The sequence below is a fragment of the Palaemon carinicauda genome, chromosome 45, assembly GCF_036898095.1.
Source record: "Palaemon carinicauda isolate YSFRI2023 chromosome 45, ASM3689809v2, whole genome shotgun sequence".
Classification (NCBI taxonomy): domain Eukaryota; kingdom Metazoa; phylum Arthropoda; class Malacostraca; order Decapoda; family Palaemonidae; genus Palaemon; species Palaemon carinicauda.
Genome location: NC_090769.1, coordinates 24,427,268 through 24,442,003, shown reverse-complemented (window position 1 = coordinate 24,442,003; position 14,736 = coordinate 24,427,268). Strand labels below are relative to the sequence as shown.

The 14,736-nt window shown below is 36.7% G+C and overlaps 1 protein-coding gene across 15 annotated transcripts in view; it reads right to left on the bottom strand.

The window, feature by feature from the left end:
- The window catches only part of LOC137634971 (G protein pathway suppressor 2), a 219,386-nt gene that overhangs the window by 29,925 nt on the left and 174,725 nt on the right, over window positions 1–14,736 (bottom strand). For 13 of the 15 annotated variants that reach the window (XM_068367558.1, XM_068367555.1, XM_068367551.1 and 10 more), the window contains 3 exons: window positions 14,483–14,695; window positions 10,110–10,279; window positions 4,003–4,041 (listed from right to left, as the gene is read on the bottom strand). In XM_068367558.1, the coding sequence (XP_068223659.1) occupies window positions 4,003–4,041; window positions 10,110–10,279; window positions 14,483–14,695 (422 nt within the window). The remainder of the gene's footprint in view (window positions 1–4,002; window positions 4,042–10,109; window positions 10,280–14,482; window positions 14,696–14,736) is intronic. The other 2 variants (XM_068367561.1, XM_068367560.1) reach the window with 1 other exon arrangement.

Below are 14,736 nucleotides of genomic sequence, written 5' to 3'. Positions count from 1 at the left end.
TAGAGTACAGAGTTCACCTATACACATTTCCTACAAACACTGGATGGCCACTTTCCTGTCAAAACTTTTCATTTGCTTCCTTTCCAGTCACTATTAGCTTTACTATCTTTGTCTACATTTATTTTCCGTTCTTTCCTCCACTCTCCATTGCACTACTCCATCTCTATTAACTTTTCTACCACCTCTTCCTCAGATTCTGCTGTTAACATTAGGTCATCTGCATACAGCAGTTCCAATGGGTCCCATTTCCTGCATTTCTTTGTAGCTTCCTCCATTACTACAATAATCAGCACAAGGTTAGTGCTGATTCTATTAGGATTTCAAAATCTAAGACTCTTATGATCATAGTTATGATAAAGTAAAAGATTTAACTTGACGAGTCTTTCTGGTACTCTTCATCTTCATAATGACCATTTTACTACTTGTCATATTAATTTTTTAAACCTATAGATATAAGATATAATCTCCTCTCTGAGAGGTACTTTTCCTTTAATTGCCTCATTATAAATACTGTTATGCTCTTGTTGTTAATCTCTTTTTAAAAATTTCTCGACCTTCCGTCAATCCCTTTTTCTAATACTTTAATGGAGTCTCATTCCTATATAATTTCTACACAGCAGTGTCTCACTTACATTTTCATATAATTTAAAGGATATCAAAAGGGAATTAAAGGTACAAAGACTAAATAAAGGAATATAGGTTATGTACAATATCTTCAACACTTTTAGTTATTTGGAGAAACCAGTGTGGAGTGGTAAAAGTCCTCAAAAAAGCATCACAACAAACATGCAAACCACTCACCCACTTACTAAAATTCATTCATACAAACAAAGATCTTTCAAAGATTTCAAGTAATGGCAGATAATCAAAAGCATTGCTTCGGGGGTGAATCCTGAAGTTCGCTTAATCAAATATAAATAGATCGGCAATACAAATTATTGAGGGAATGGCCTGGACACTTCCCAAAGCCAATTGTGTTTACAAATGAACCAAGCGATTTTTTAAAACTTAGTTTATAATTCACCCATTTTAGATTCCAAAGGCAATGGAAGCATAGGACTTAGACTCATCCCAGCAGGTTGAGAGAGCCCTGCCAAAGCCAACTATTTTATAGACTGCAGTGTGGAATATCTAGAATCCTAAGATCCAAGCATCCAACCAGTAAAAGATGCATGTGAAGACCAGGTACTATCTGCACTATGCATTTTGTTTTGGCCTAGAATGACATGGCTATCATAAATGGGTGCTTGGTGAAAAGTGATACTGGTTCCAAAGAACTAGAATAAATTGGAGCCATAGGGAGTGCAGATTCTTCCTTCTATATGTCAAACAGATGCAAAAAGACAGGAATTCTAGGTTGGACCTCTACTTGGGAGAAATCTAGGCTCATCTAACAAGGATCATTCTGTGTTTACCTGCCCTTCGTACGAAACAGCTTTCCTTTGAAGGGAAATGATGGCTGTCATGTCTATTTGAAAAAGACTGGAATCTGTGTAAAGTCTGGTGAAAGGACTTACATTGATAGGATATTTGGCCTTTCTTTCTACCCATTCTACAGCTGGAAGACCACAACAATGAGGGTATTTTAAGAAGTTTTACCAAAAGAGTTTTCCTTACAGTTCACAATTTTCAAGACTCGGAAAAATATCTCTCTTGGAATTGTAAAATGCCTTTTCAAGGCTAAAAACAAAACAAATGACATTTATAAAATAAAAGAGGATCACATGCAAACCTATCAATACTATACACAAAGAAAATTCATGTTCTAAGATGGCAGGATAAAAATATTCTTTAAAATAGTGATTGAGATATATTTGTAAGACTAAATATTTGAAAATTAATTTGTATTTTTCTAAGGCATACAAACCCGAGTTGTATAATGGGGTTAATTCTGGCGCAGCTTGTTACGACCAGTTGAAGAGTCATTGAGGGTCTAGCAGCCTGGTATGGGTGCACCACTGACCCTCTATGCAGGCTAGAACACTAGTGCTTGTGGCTGAGATCTCACTCTATCCCTGGTCAGGGCTTGTGGAGTGGATAAGACAGGAAAAAAAACTTGAAAAACTCAGGATTTGTGCAGCTAGGAATACAAATTATTTTCAACATTTGTAGTTTTTTCATACGCAGATACCAATCCTTGTCATTTAATGGGGAGTCTTCCTTAGGAGGAAGTTCAGCATCCTGCTGAACTTTAACCTGGAATGACCATGGCCAGTCTTGATAAGGAGCAAGGTTGTGGCATTCTATCACCCCCGGACCCATGGACAGGCAAATGTGTCATAGGCCGAAGAGAAAGGTAACTCGGTAATAAAACATAGTGATGTGCTTACCTGCACGTGTCCGATCAGTTATGATACTCCCAAGAGACGGAGAACAGGAAGAAAGGAAAAGAGGGTCACACATTCAACTTTCAAACTGTGGATGTAATTGAAAACACGACATGAGGTTAATTGTCATGCAGGAGCATGAATCTTCACACCAAATGTTGGGCAGCCACAACGGGTCCTATAGGAAAGGTGTTTAAGGACCTGTGAGAGCAATTCTTCAGATAAAGGGCAGTGCAAGTAGTCTGTCTCTTCCAGGCTCTCACTCTTAGTACAATACCAGTGCTACAGAACGCCAGGGGTTGCAACAATACCACAGATATCATGTACAGTACTTTGTTTCACACTCTTACTTAGGATAATATAAAGAGAAAAACACAAACCACTGAAGATGGTTAAAGTTAGTAACAGATATCTTCGCACGATGGTAACCAGAAGCAAGAGTGAAATCTCAGAGCGGCCAGATCTAACCCCATTAAACGACAAGGGTTTCTATCCATGAAGGAACAAATTTATGATAACATTTAAGCTGTTCAGAACCTCTTGTTTCTTTCTTCAGAGGGAATGGAAGGAAAAATGTTTGCAAAACAAGAGTTTTTTTTGTGAATTTACCAATATATCTCACACTTGAATTTTATTAGGCTTTCATCCTGCATAATTATGACAATTACTGTACTATAAAATAATTTAACAAGACCAACGAATCACATTTCTAATCTCATAAGGCTAACACAGAGGTTGTTTTTCTTATACAAGGAAAAAAATTATCACAAGGTAATGTTGAAATTGGACGGCTAGCGAAGATAAAAGTAAAAGGTAAAAGGCAATGAAGCTGGGGGCAAAAGGATACTCCACACGACAGTTGGTACCTTTACAATGTGCCACAGCGGGTGCACAGTAATTGATAACCACCAACTGGATATACACAAACTAACAAATCTGCATTTGAATAAATGCTCCTTTAGAAACATTCTAGCATGATAAGTTTAGTCATTATCATGCACTGCATACTGTATACCTTTACATTTAATGTGACAACCACTACTAATGATTATCACAAACAATAAATAGAAAGAAATGAGAAAAATAAGAAATTCCAAGTTCAAGTCAGAAGTCATGTCGTAGTGAGAATGGAAGTAAAATAAGATGGAATGAAGCAGTGGCTTTCCCACTTTTGAACGTAATTCACCGACACTCGATCACCATCTCTAGTGTCCTGAATACTATCGTCATCAAATAAAATAAAAATATATATCCTTGGGAACTATTTATGCATTATACTTAACAGCTAGTGTAAAATAGGTACATTTAATTTAACAAATTATAAAGTATATACTGTAGTGAAAAGAGCCGAGAATAAACTGAAGAATGTCCTGCCAATTAAGTATGTGTGAACTGCTTTGCTTTACTGTATATTACTTCAAGTACTTAAACAGTTACAACCTTTTCATAATTGGTAAGATAATTTTAGGGGAATATTAACTAACATGAGAGTTTTAAGCACTGTGGTGTAATTGATTTATGAATATGTTTCATCATACGAAACATGATAATGATTTCCAAAAAAGAAAAATTATTACATTTACTTTAAAGTTAGTCCCTCTTCAACTTATTGAAGGCATTGAAAGAGTATAGGAAATGAACACCGAACAAAAATTTTGATGAATGATTAACTAACCATGAAAAATACATTACAATACAGGTCTCTGGAGTCAACCTGCATTAAAAAAAAAAGTTTTTGAGAAACTTATAACCTATACTACAATTCTGGAAAAAAAATTACATGAAGCATTATGCATTTGTTACTATGGTTGCGTATTTCCATATTTTATATCATTCTTCATTTGTGAGTTTTAGGGAATTATAAACACTGCTTAATCAAATAAAAGCTAGGGGAAGGAAGATTGCTTGTTGGCTGGCATGCAGTAGGACGCATGTGTGAACTCAGCCCTCTTGATTTCCTGAAGATAAGAGCCTCACTTCATGTGTGTCTACCTTGCTGTTTAAGGACCTCGCTCTTCACGTGCCTACTATGCTAAATGCAAGTTTTCTTGGGAAGTCACAGCTAATTTATCGTTTCTAACTTTCTTCTTCTTTACTCGCTAAACTTTGCAGCATCATTTTATTTCCTGCTCATGTGATTTGAAGTGTTGTGGTGTAAGATCTGTACCTACTTGAAGTTATAAGTCATACTGTACTGTAATGATTTTTTGAGATATAGTCTCAACCATTTGCTAAAAGATAGCTGGACAGTTTGCAGTTTTGCATTAAAAATTTCTTTCTTTTTACAAACAATTTTACAGTACAGATCTAAATAATTTTATAATGTATTAGATGTTATCTGCAGTATATTTTTCATCCCTTCAAACTATATACCGGTAACTTAGATTGAAGATTTACTGGAGGCATTTCACAAAAGTGGTCTCTGTCTTCTGTTTTTTTCTGGAGTTTTTCTTGTAACTAGACCTCTTTCCTAAGGGTGTGAATGCTGGAAAGGTTTCTTTACTGATAATGTGAATACTGCTATGGCCTCTTCCCTGAGGATATAACTGGAATCAGTTAATAGTTTATGCCTTGTCATGGTTGCAGAGCACGGTCCCTTACGGACCGTCAATCCCAACATCTATGCCTAGAAACTCCTCTCAGTATAAGGGACTGTACAATATTTTTTTTTAACCTCTACACCATATTGTTTCACTCATGGATCATATTCAAGAGCAACTGACTGCCAAGCTGATTTTCCACCTTTCGTTTTCTGAATGACTTCAGGAAGGGGTTCCAGTAGCCTTAATTCTATTAAGTTTGCTCTTCTACTTGTTTGTCCCCAGCTTAAAGTGTCAGCAGCAATAATTCAAGTATGATTCTACTCACATTAGTAAGAAGTAAGTGCTCCTAAACAATCTCATATTATTTATGAGGAAGACGGCATATTGCTGATTCCCTTAAATTTTGATGGGATGAACAAAGTTGCAACTAAAGTGGATTGTTTACATCATGTTTCCTAAGACAGTGTGCTCCGTTCGCTGGCAAACTTGGCCACTGGCTCATCATGGATTACCTCTAACGGGGTAAATGTAGGCGCTAGTACATCTACTGCTAATACAATTCCTTTGAATGCAAATACAAGTCCTTTGCCTGCATGCAAAGCAGCCCCCATATCCAGTAATAAACATACTGGGACACCAGTTATTTTTCCTCAGTTCTACCTGCAGTACAAGATGATGAAGAGGAAAAACACTGCGAGGCAGACTTTGAAAGTGAGGAATTATCTCCTTTTCAGATTTTACATAATCTTACTGCTGCAAAATACCCTAATAAGCTGATGAAGGTAAGTTTGAAAACTTCTTATTCTTCAAAATCTGTGGAAGCAGCTATTTCAAAGACTTTATACCCATCAGTTCTCCAACCTTATGGTGGATAGAATCAACAAATAATTGTCATAGATTAAAAAAAAAGGCTAGCAATTCCAGTTCCATTTAGTCCTTGAGCCTTCTATTGGAGATGTGTTGGCTTGCATAAGACTCATCAGTTAAATCTGTCACAGGATTCATTTGGGAATTTCACCAAAACATCATTAACTAGTGAGAAGGAAGCCATTAATAAAAAAAATCATGCTTGTCTGCAATGATTTTCTTTAGACCAGATGATAAAGATTTAATAAATGAGGATAAGTTTGGTATTACTAATTTTGATGTAGATATGATCTTGATAAAAATGAGATTGATTCTGAAGAACCAATAGAAACTGGGATTATGCTATGATGGTGATTACACAGTACATAAATTTCCTCAATGCTAGGAATTAGGTACACTGCTATAGAGAGCGGAGACAGAACCTGGACTTAAATAATATCCTGGGAGAAAGGGAAAGCAGATGAAGCCAACTTGCTGTTTCCTGGAGATATAAAAGATTATGAAGAAGCTCCTCTAAATTTATTTTGGTTAGAAAAACCAAAAGCTGGCAGGAATTGCATTAACAATAGCAGGTGACAATGCAAAACTTGCAATCTTACAATTAGATGCGAGATAATGTTTTATTGTAATCTCATACTTTCTTTGGAATGTGCATTCCAAATAAAAAAAAAAAAAAAAAAAAGACGTTAAGCACAAATTGCGCAAAATGATAAATTGAAGTGTTGCAAATGAGTCTATCAAATCTTTTCTTGAATAATGTATAGTTGTAACTGCAGTGTCTTTATATCTTCTATTTTGAGATGTTATATAATAATAAATTAATTAGTTTTTATCCATACATTTAACAATTTCATATAGGATAGGAAATGAAGTGAGCGATTGGTTTCCGGTGAGAGTGGGACTGAGACAGGGATGTGTGATGTCGCCGTGGTTGTTTAACTTGTATGTTGATGGAGTGGTGAGAGAGGTGAATGCTTGAGTGCTTGGACGAGGATCGAAACTGGTAGACGAGAATGACCATGAATGGGAGGTAAATCAGTTGTTGTTTGCGGATGATACTGTACTGGTTGCTGATGCGGAAGAGAAGCTTGGCCGATTAGTGACAGAATTTGGAAGGGTGTGTGAGAGAAGGAAGTTGAGAGTTAATGTGGGTAAGAGTTATGAGATGTACGAGAAGGGAAGGTGGTGCGAGGTTAAATGTCATGTTGAATGGAGAGTTACTTGAGGAGGTGGATCAGTTTAAGTACTTGGGGTCTGTTGTTGCAGCAAATGGTGGAGTGGAAGCAGATGTACGTCAGCGAGTGAATGAAGATTGCAAAGTGTTGGGGGCAGTTAAGGGAGTAGTAAAAAATAGAGGGTTGGGCATGAATGTAAAGAGAGTTCTGTATGAAAAAGTGATAGTACCAACTGTGATATATGGATCGGAGTTGTGGGGAATGAAAGTGATGGAGAGACAGAAATTGAATGTGTTTGAGATGAAGTGTCTAAGGAGTATGGCTGGTGTATCTCGAGTAGATAGGGTTAGGAACAAAGTAGTGAGGGTGAGAACGGGTGTAAGAAATGAGTTAGCAACTAGAATGGATATGAATGTGTTGAGGTGGTTTGGCTATATTGAGAGAATGGAAAATGGCTGTCTGCTAAAGGTGATGAATGCAAGAGTAGATGGGAGAAGTACAAGAGGAAGGCCAAGATTTGGGTGGATGGATGGAGTGAAGGAAGCTCTGGGTGATAGGAGGATAGATGTGAGAGAGGCAAGAGCGGGCTAGAAATAGGAATGAACGGCGAGCGATTGTGACGCAGTTCCGGTAGGCCCAGCTGCTTCCTCCGGTGCCTTGGATGAACACGGAGGTAGCAGCAGTAGGGGATTCAGCATTATGAAGCTTCATCTGTGGTGGATAATGTGGGAGGGTGGGCTGTACCACCCTAGCAGTACCAGCCGAACTCGGTTGAGTCCCTTGTCAGGCTGGGAGGAACGTAGAGAGGAGACGTCCCCTTTTTTGTTTCATTTGTTTGATGCTGGCTACCCCCCCAAATTGGGAGAAGTGCCTTGGTATATGTATGTATGTATATACCCTTTGTATTATGTCAGTGTTAAAAAAATTTTGATTGAAATGCGTAAGTTTTACAGTAATACCTCGGTTCAAGAGTAACTCAGAAACAAGCAAATCGGTATACTGTACAAGTATGAAAATCAAAATCATTATACGAGCAAAAATTTCCTTCCAATTAGGCATTATTTTTGGAGAAGTAGTAACAAGCTTAGCAAGAAATCAGTCAACTGAGGCCTACATGCTACACACACACACAAACTGTCCATACTGTGTTCATGAAATTTTTACTCCATTTTCATGCCATCTTAAAGAAAAGGCAAAAGCAGTAGTCCCTAGATGGGTTCTTTGTCAAATTTAAATGCCCGTGCAAAAAAGGACTACGACGTGTCCATAAGACATAAATTAAGCGATTCAGTTAGTTATAGCAAATTCTGTTCAAGAGAGAGAACTCCCAATATTTTACCATAAGTTCTCATTATTCCTCCTCCTCTTCTCTCATCTCCCTCACACCAGCCACAACTCTCCTCAAAGGTAAAGTTGTGAGTTAATCTGTCCATATTTCTATTTTTTCATTGTGAACTATTAATTTGCATACATTTCAGATGTGAGGAGGTATAATTTTTCCCTTAAATAACATTACAAACTTTTAAAAATTAATACATGTATATGTGTATTTATGAACATGGGAAAATTGCTTTGGCTTATGAACGTTTTGGTTTGGAAGCTTATTATTATTATTATTATTATTGCTCTTCTTCCCAGTTTGAGAAGAGTGATGGAAATGGAGGTACAGGGAACGAGAAGGAGAGAGAGACCAAAGCGAAGGTGGATGAACTGTATCAAGGATGACCTTCGATCAAAGGGATTAACCGGTGATGAAGTGTGGGACAGAGGTAGATGGAGAACGCTGGCCAGAAACATCGACCCCACATAGAAGTGGGAAAAGATGCTGACAAAGAAAGAAAGAAAGAAAGATTATTATCATTATTATTATTACTATTACTACTTGCTAAGCTACAACCCTAGTTGAAAAAGCTGGATGCTATAAGCCCAGGGGCTTACTTCTGGAACGGATTAAAATCTTATACCAAGGTACCACTATATCTTTATATGATAAGAAAAGAATGTGTTTGAAATACATCTATTTTTAGGAACACTTTTTCTATCTTAGAATTAGATTCTGCAATATTTGTGTCAGTTTTTGTTTCTTTGCTAACCCCCTCGTAGATACCTTTATACAAAATAAAATATATTCCAATTCTGTTTAAATATTATCATCATTATTATTAATGGCAAAGCTACAACCCTGGCTGGAGATGCAGATTGCTACAAGCCCAAGGGCTTTAACAGGGAAAGATGTCTAGTAAGGAAAGGAAATAAGGGAATAGTAAATAAACTATATATATATGATGAATAAAATATATGAAATATTTTAAAATTAGTATCAACAATAAAATAGATTAGTCATATATAAACAATAAAACGAAACATGTGTCAACCGGCTTAGCAGAAAATTATTTACAAAAAGTTTGAACTTCTGAAGTTCCAACAATTCAACTGCCTGATTTGGAAGACCATTCCAGAATCCAGTCACAGCTGGAATACTGTGTAGTATTGTGCCTTTTAACAGAGATGGCATGACTGTTAAAAATAACTGCATACCTGGTAACATGGACAGAATGATACAGTCCGGAAAGATCTGAGTGCAATGGTTGATCTGAATTGTGAAATTCTTATGTAACTTGCATAAAAAACTAACTGAATAGCAGTGCCAAAATTTACTATTCAGATCTGGAATAAGAAATTTAATATACTACAAGTTTCCATACAACAAAGAGTCAGCAGCTGAAGGCCAGGCAGGTGAAGAATACTCATTCTTACAAACGAGGCTCGTATCAGCATGGAACTGATGGGTAAAAGGCATATCGTGTCACCATTTAACCAAACGATAAACTCCATCCTAATTGTCATTCAGGAAAGGATTGTCTAGGATTTGTAAAGACTCACAAATGAGGCAATGATATAAATAATAGATTTGTAAACAAAACTTAATTCTATCCTCATAAAATCAAATAATTGTTAGGAATTTTTTTTACAGAATCTTACAATAATTGAAATCAAGACAATATTTCAAGTTTTGATATGAAAAATATAATTATCCATATGAAAGATCAACTACATTAAAATAATCTGTATTAGATATCAAGTGTAGTCATCACATCCTTTGTGTGCTACATCTGCATTCTAGTAACATTCTTCAAAACAAAAATAAATTATGAAAAATATCATGAGCGATATATCTAAAACCTTAAAATACCCACCCCTGGGTGCGAAGGTTGGACTGGCAATACCCCGGAATGCATTGATATGTGAGATCGAACACCCTGAGTGAAATATTTCTCCTGTCCCCCATCTGCCGGCGGTAGGAAACCACTTCCCGCAGGCTTTCCTTTGTGGTCCAAGGGTTGGTGAAGGGCCGTAACATGGGGACCTGTCATAGGGTAAGGGGATTTTTATAAGATCACTGAATTCTACAACCCATAACAAAATACAATCATTGTGTATTACTTTTTCCTGAAAAAGAGGTAATGGGTAAAAGAATTAACAGTTTAAGTAGACATAATAAGCAAAGAACACTAATAAACAATAAGCATAGTTCCTGTTATCAGGAATAACATTCCTTGAGATCCTAGATGAATTAAATCAAGTTTTTTCTACAAATATCTTGTAAAAATTAAACAAATAAATACTAGGCTATGAATAAAATTTATAAAAAGACAAAAAATAAGCTTCAATAAATTATAAATAATTTTTTCTCCTGAAGAAGAGAGATTACTGCCTTCACTTCTAAGGAGATTTCCCAAAATTACGATGATTTTTCCCATTATTTTACTAGCTGGAGTTGAACCTGCATCGCCGGAATTCAAATTGTGTATGGATCGAATTATTATTATCATTACTAGCCAAGCTACAACCCTAGTTGGAAAAGCAAGATGCTATGAGCCCAAGGGCTCCAACAGGGAAAAATAGCCCACTGAGGAAAGAAAATAAGGAAATAAATATATGATGAGAATATATTAACAATATATCATTCTAAAAACAGTGACAACTTCAAAACAGATATGTCCTATATAAACTATTAACAACGTCAAAAACAGATATGTCATATATAAACTATAAAAAGACTCATGTCAGCTTGGTCAACATAAAAACATTTGCTCCAACTTTGAACTTTTGAAGTTCTACAGATTCAACTACCCGATTAGGAAGATCATTCCACAACTTGGTAACAGCTGGAATAAAACTTCTAGAATACTGCGTAGTATTGAGCCTCATGATGGAGAAGGCCTGGCTATTAGAATTAACTGTCTGCCTAGTATTACGAACAGAATAGAATTGTCCAGGGAGATCTGAATGTAAAGGATGGTCAGAGTTATGAAAAATCTTATGCAATAATGCATAATGAACTAATTGAACGACAGTGCCAAAGATTAATATCTAGAACAGGAATAAGAAATTTAATAGACCGTAAGTTTCTGTCCAACAAATTAAGATGAGAATCAGCAGCTGAACACCAGACAGGAAAACAATACTCAAAATAATGTAGAATGAAAGAATTAGAACACTTCTTCAGAACAGATTGAACACCAAAAATCTTGTAAGACTTTCTCCATAAGCCAATTTTTTGTGCAATTGAAGAAGACACAGACCTAATGTGTTTCTCAAAAGTAAATTTGTTGTCGAGAATCACACCTAAAATTTTAAAAGAGTCATACAAAATTAAAGAAACATTATCAATACTGAGATCCGGATGTTGCGAAGCCACCGTCTTTGACCTACTTACAACCATACTTTGAGTTTAGTTAGGATTCAACTTCATACCCCATAATTTGCACCATGCACTAATTTTAGCTAAATCTCTATCAAGGGATTCAGCAACCCCAGATCTACATTCAGGGGATGGAATTGATGCAAAGAGAGTAGCATCATCTGCTTATGCAACAAGCTTGTTTTCTAGGCCAAACCACATGTCATGTGTATATAGTATGAAAAGTAATGGGCCAAGAACACTAACCTGTGGAACACCGGATATCACATTCCTATACTCACTATGGTGCCCATCAACAGCAACTCTTTGAGATCTATTACTTAAAAAATCAATAATAATGCTAAGAAATGACCCACCCACTCCCAACTGTTTGAGTTTGAAAACAAGGGCCTCATGATTAACACGGTCAAAGGCAGCTCTAAAATCAAGGCCAATCATACGAACTTCCACACCCCAATCAAGGGATATCTGTAAAGCATTTACGAAAACCAAATTGCAAACTAGGGAGTAGATGATTACCTTCAGCAAACCTATTAAGACGTTTTACCAGAAGACATTAAAAAACTTTAGATAATATGGGAGTTATGGAAATTGGGCAGTAATCAGTGGGACTTGAGCTACCACAAACACATTTACATAGAGTAATAACATTACCAATTATCCAACAAGTGCTAAAAGCTCCTCTTCTTGCTAACTTGCGCAAAATAACAGATAACTTTAGAGCTAAGAAATCTGCTGTCTTTATAAAAAAACAAAGGAAAAATACCATTTGGGTCTACACCTCCATAAGCATCAAGGTCCATCAACAGAGCTTTAATCTCACGAGAAAAAAAAGTTAAACTAGTTAGTTTAGCCTCAGGAAAACAGGAATGAGGAAGTTCAAGTTTTTCATTACTCTGTTTACTGTCAAAAACATCAGCCAAAAGGGTTGCCTTTTCCTTTGGACAGTGAGTGACTGAGCCACCTGGTTTAAGTAAAGGAGGAACTGTTGCATCTACACCAAATAGTGCAGATTTAAAGGTAGACCACCATTTATGTTCCTGAGTTGTACCAGAAAGGGTTTCTTTTATGGTTAAATTGACGATAGGCCTCCTGCTTCTCCAAATAAGCACGTCTACAATCATCATTGAACCACGGTTTGTCCTTCACTCAGTACCTTAGCACATGAGAAGGGATACGCCTATCAATTATATTGACTAGATTCTCATTCAAAGAAACAACATGATCTACACTACTATATAATTGTGACCAATTCAAGCACAAAAGATCATGCAGAATCCCATTCCAGTCTGCTTGGGATTTCATATGAATTTTACAAGAGTATGATATATCAGGGACAGGCTGCTCAGTCTTCACTACTAATGAAATCAAGGCATGATCAGATGTCCCGACTGGAGAACCAACCTTACTGGTTATAACGCCAGGGGAGTTAGTGTATACGAGGTCCAAGCAATTACCAGACCTGTGAGTAGCTTCATTTATGATTTGCTCACAGCCTGATTCAGAGGCAAAGTCTAAAGCTCTTAAGCCATGGCGATCGGTAGGAGAGATAGAACTTAACCACTCCCTATGGTGAGCATTAAAATCACCAACAAAGACGAAAGAAGCCTTTCTATCATCTTCTTGTATCTTTGCCATAATGGTACTAAGACAATCGAAGATAGAATCATCCATGTCGGGATTCCGGTAGATCGAACACAAATAAAAGTTGTTATGCCTGCCACAATTCTAATCGAGATGATATTAGATATTAGAGATCTCAACTCTTTGAGCAACCCATTGATACAAACTTCTCTGAAGAAGCAATTTTCCTTAGCAATCTCATCCACATCAAAACTGTCCGCAACTTCATCCACTTGAACTATTCCACATGAAGGAAGGAAGGAAGGAAAAACCTAAAAAAGGAACTGTTACAATTATCATTCCAAAATATAAAATCCTCGAGTTGGAATCTAAAGAAATTTCTCCAATTTGACCAGGATTTCCAACCTTTCCCGTAACCAGAGTAACCACACTTGATGAACATGAATCCTTTCCAACGAAGAGTTAAAAAATAGTGAGTTTTCCAAGTACAGAAGTACTCTAATTCCCTGAAATCTCAGCTGTTATAAGATGGGACCCATCATCCTGGCAAAGACTTGGGAGCTGACCTGAGAACAAAATATAAGTACTTTAATTGGGAACCTTCGAACCATTCACAAACCGAAGTAGATTCTTTGAATTCTGATGAATAGGCATGTGAAAGTACATAGCCATCAATTCTTAAAGAAAACATCCAATCTCCTTTCCTTACTATTCCCAAGACTGTTGAGAGCATTTCCTTCAAAAACTTGGTGAGAACAGTAGTAAACCTGTTTAGAGTCGAAGCATCTAGAACCGGTCTCTAACTCCCCAATGCCTTGGGGACTAGGAACGACCTGTTGTAAAAACCTGGGGAACTCCAAGATGGGTTTCATGGAAATACAGTACTGTAATGTGCATTTGCTATAGCTATCATAACTCAAGGAATATCTATACTACATAGTTTGAACTGGACCGTTTTGATTTATAGCTTGATTTAAGGATTCAGTGTAAAAATCTATAATTTTTTTTTTGTTACAATGCATAAGATTCTACAATCTGAGCCATGCAAACACTTTTTCATACATGAAATTTTTTACTTGAATCTATATTATGTATATAATGTATTGCACTTAAAAAGTGTTAAACAAAATATGCATTTCTAATTTAGCTGAAGTTCAACCACTTAATATCAATTACTAATATTGTACTTTGCTCCTAACTTGCCCAACACGATAACCATCAAAGCAAAGTATTGTATAACAAACAATTTCATTTTGAGCATACAAATGAATTCACACTTACCTCGACTACTTGCCATATACACATTTTGCATACGTTGCTTTTCCTCTCGGGAGGGGGGCGGCTGTGATTGGGATGGGGCAGGAGGGTTTGTGTGGGTGGGAGCTGCAGGTGGGAGATAAGCGGCAGCTTGAGATGAGCTGCCATGGGGCTGCGAGGTTCCATGGTAGTAAGGGGCTTGACCTGTCACGTACACACTGCTGGCACTTCCTGCCTCTGCAGGAAAAGGTGACAAATCATGCATGATTAGTTAGTAA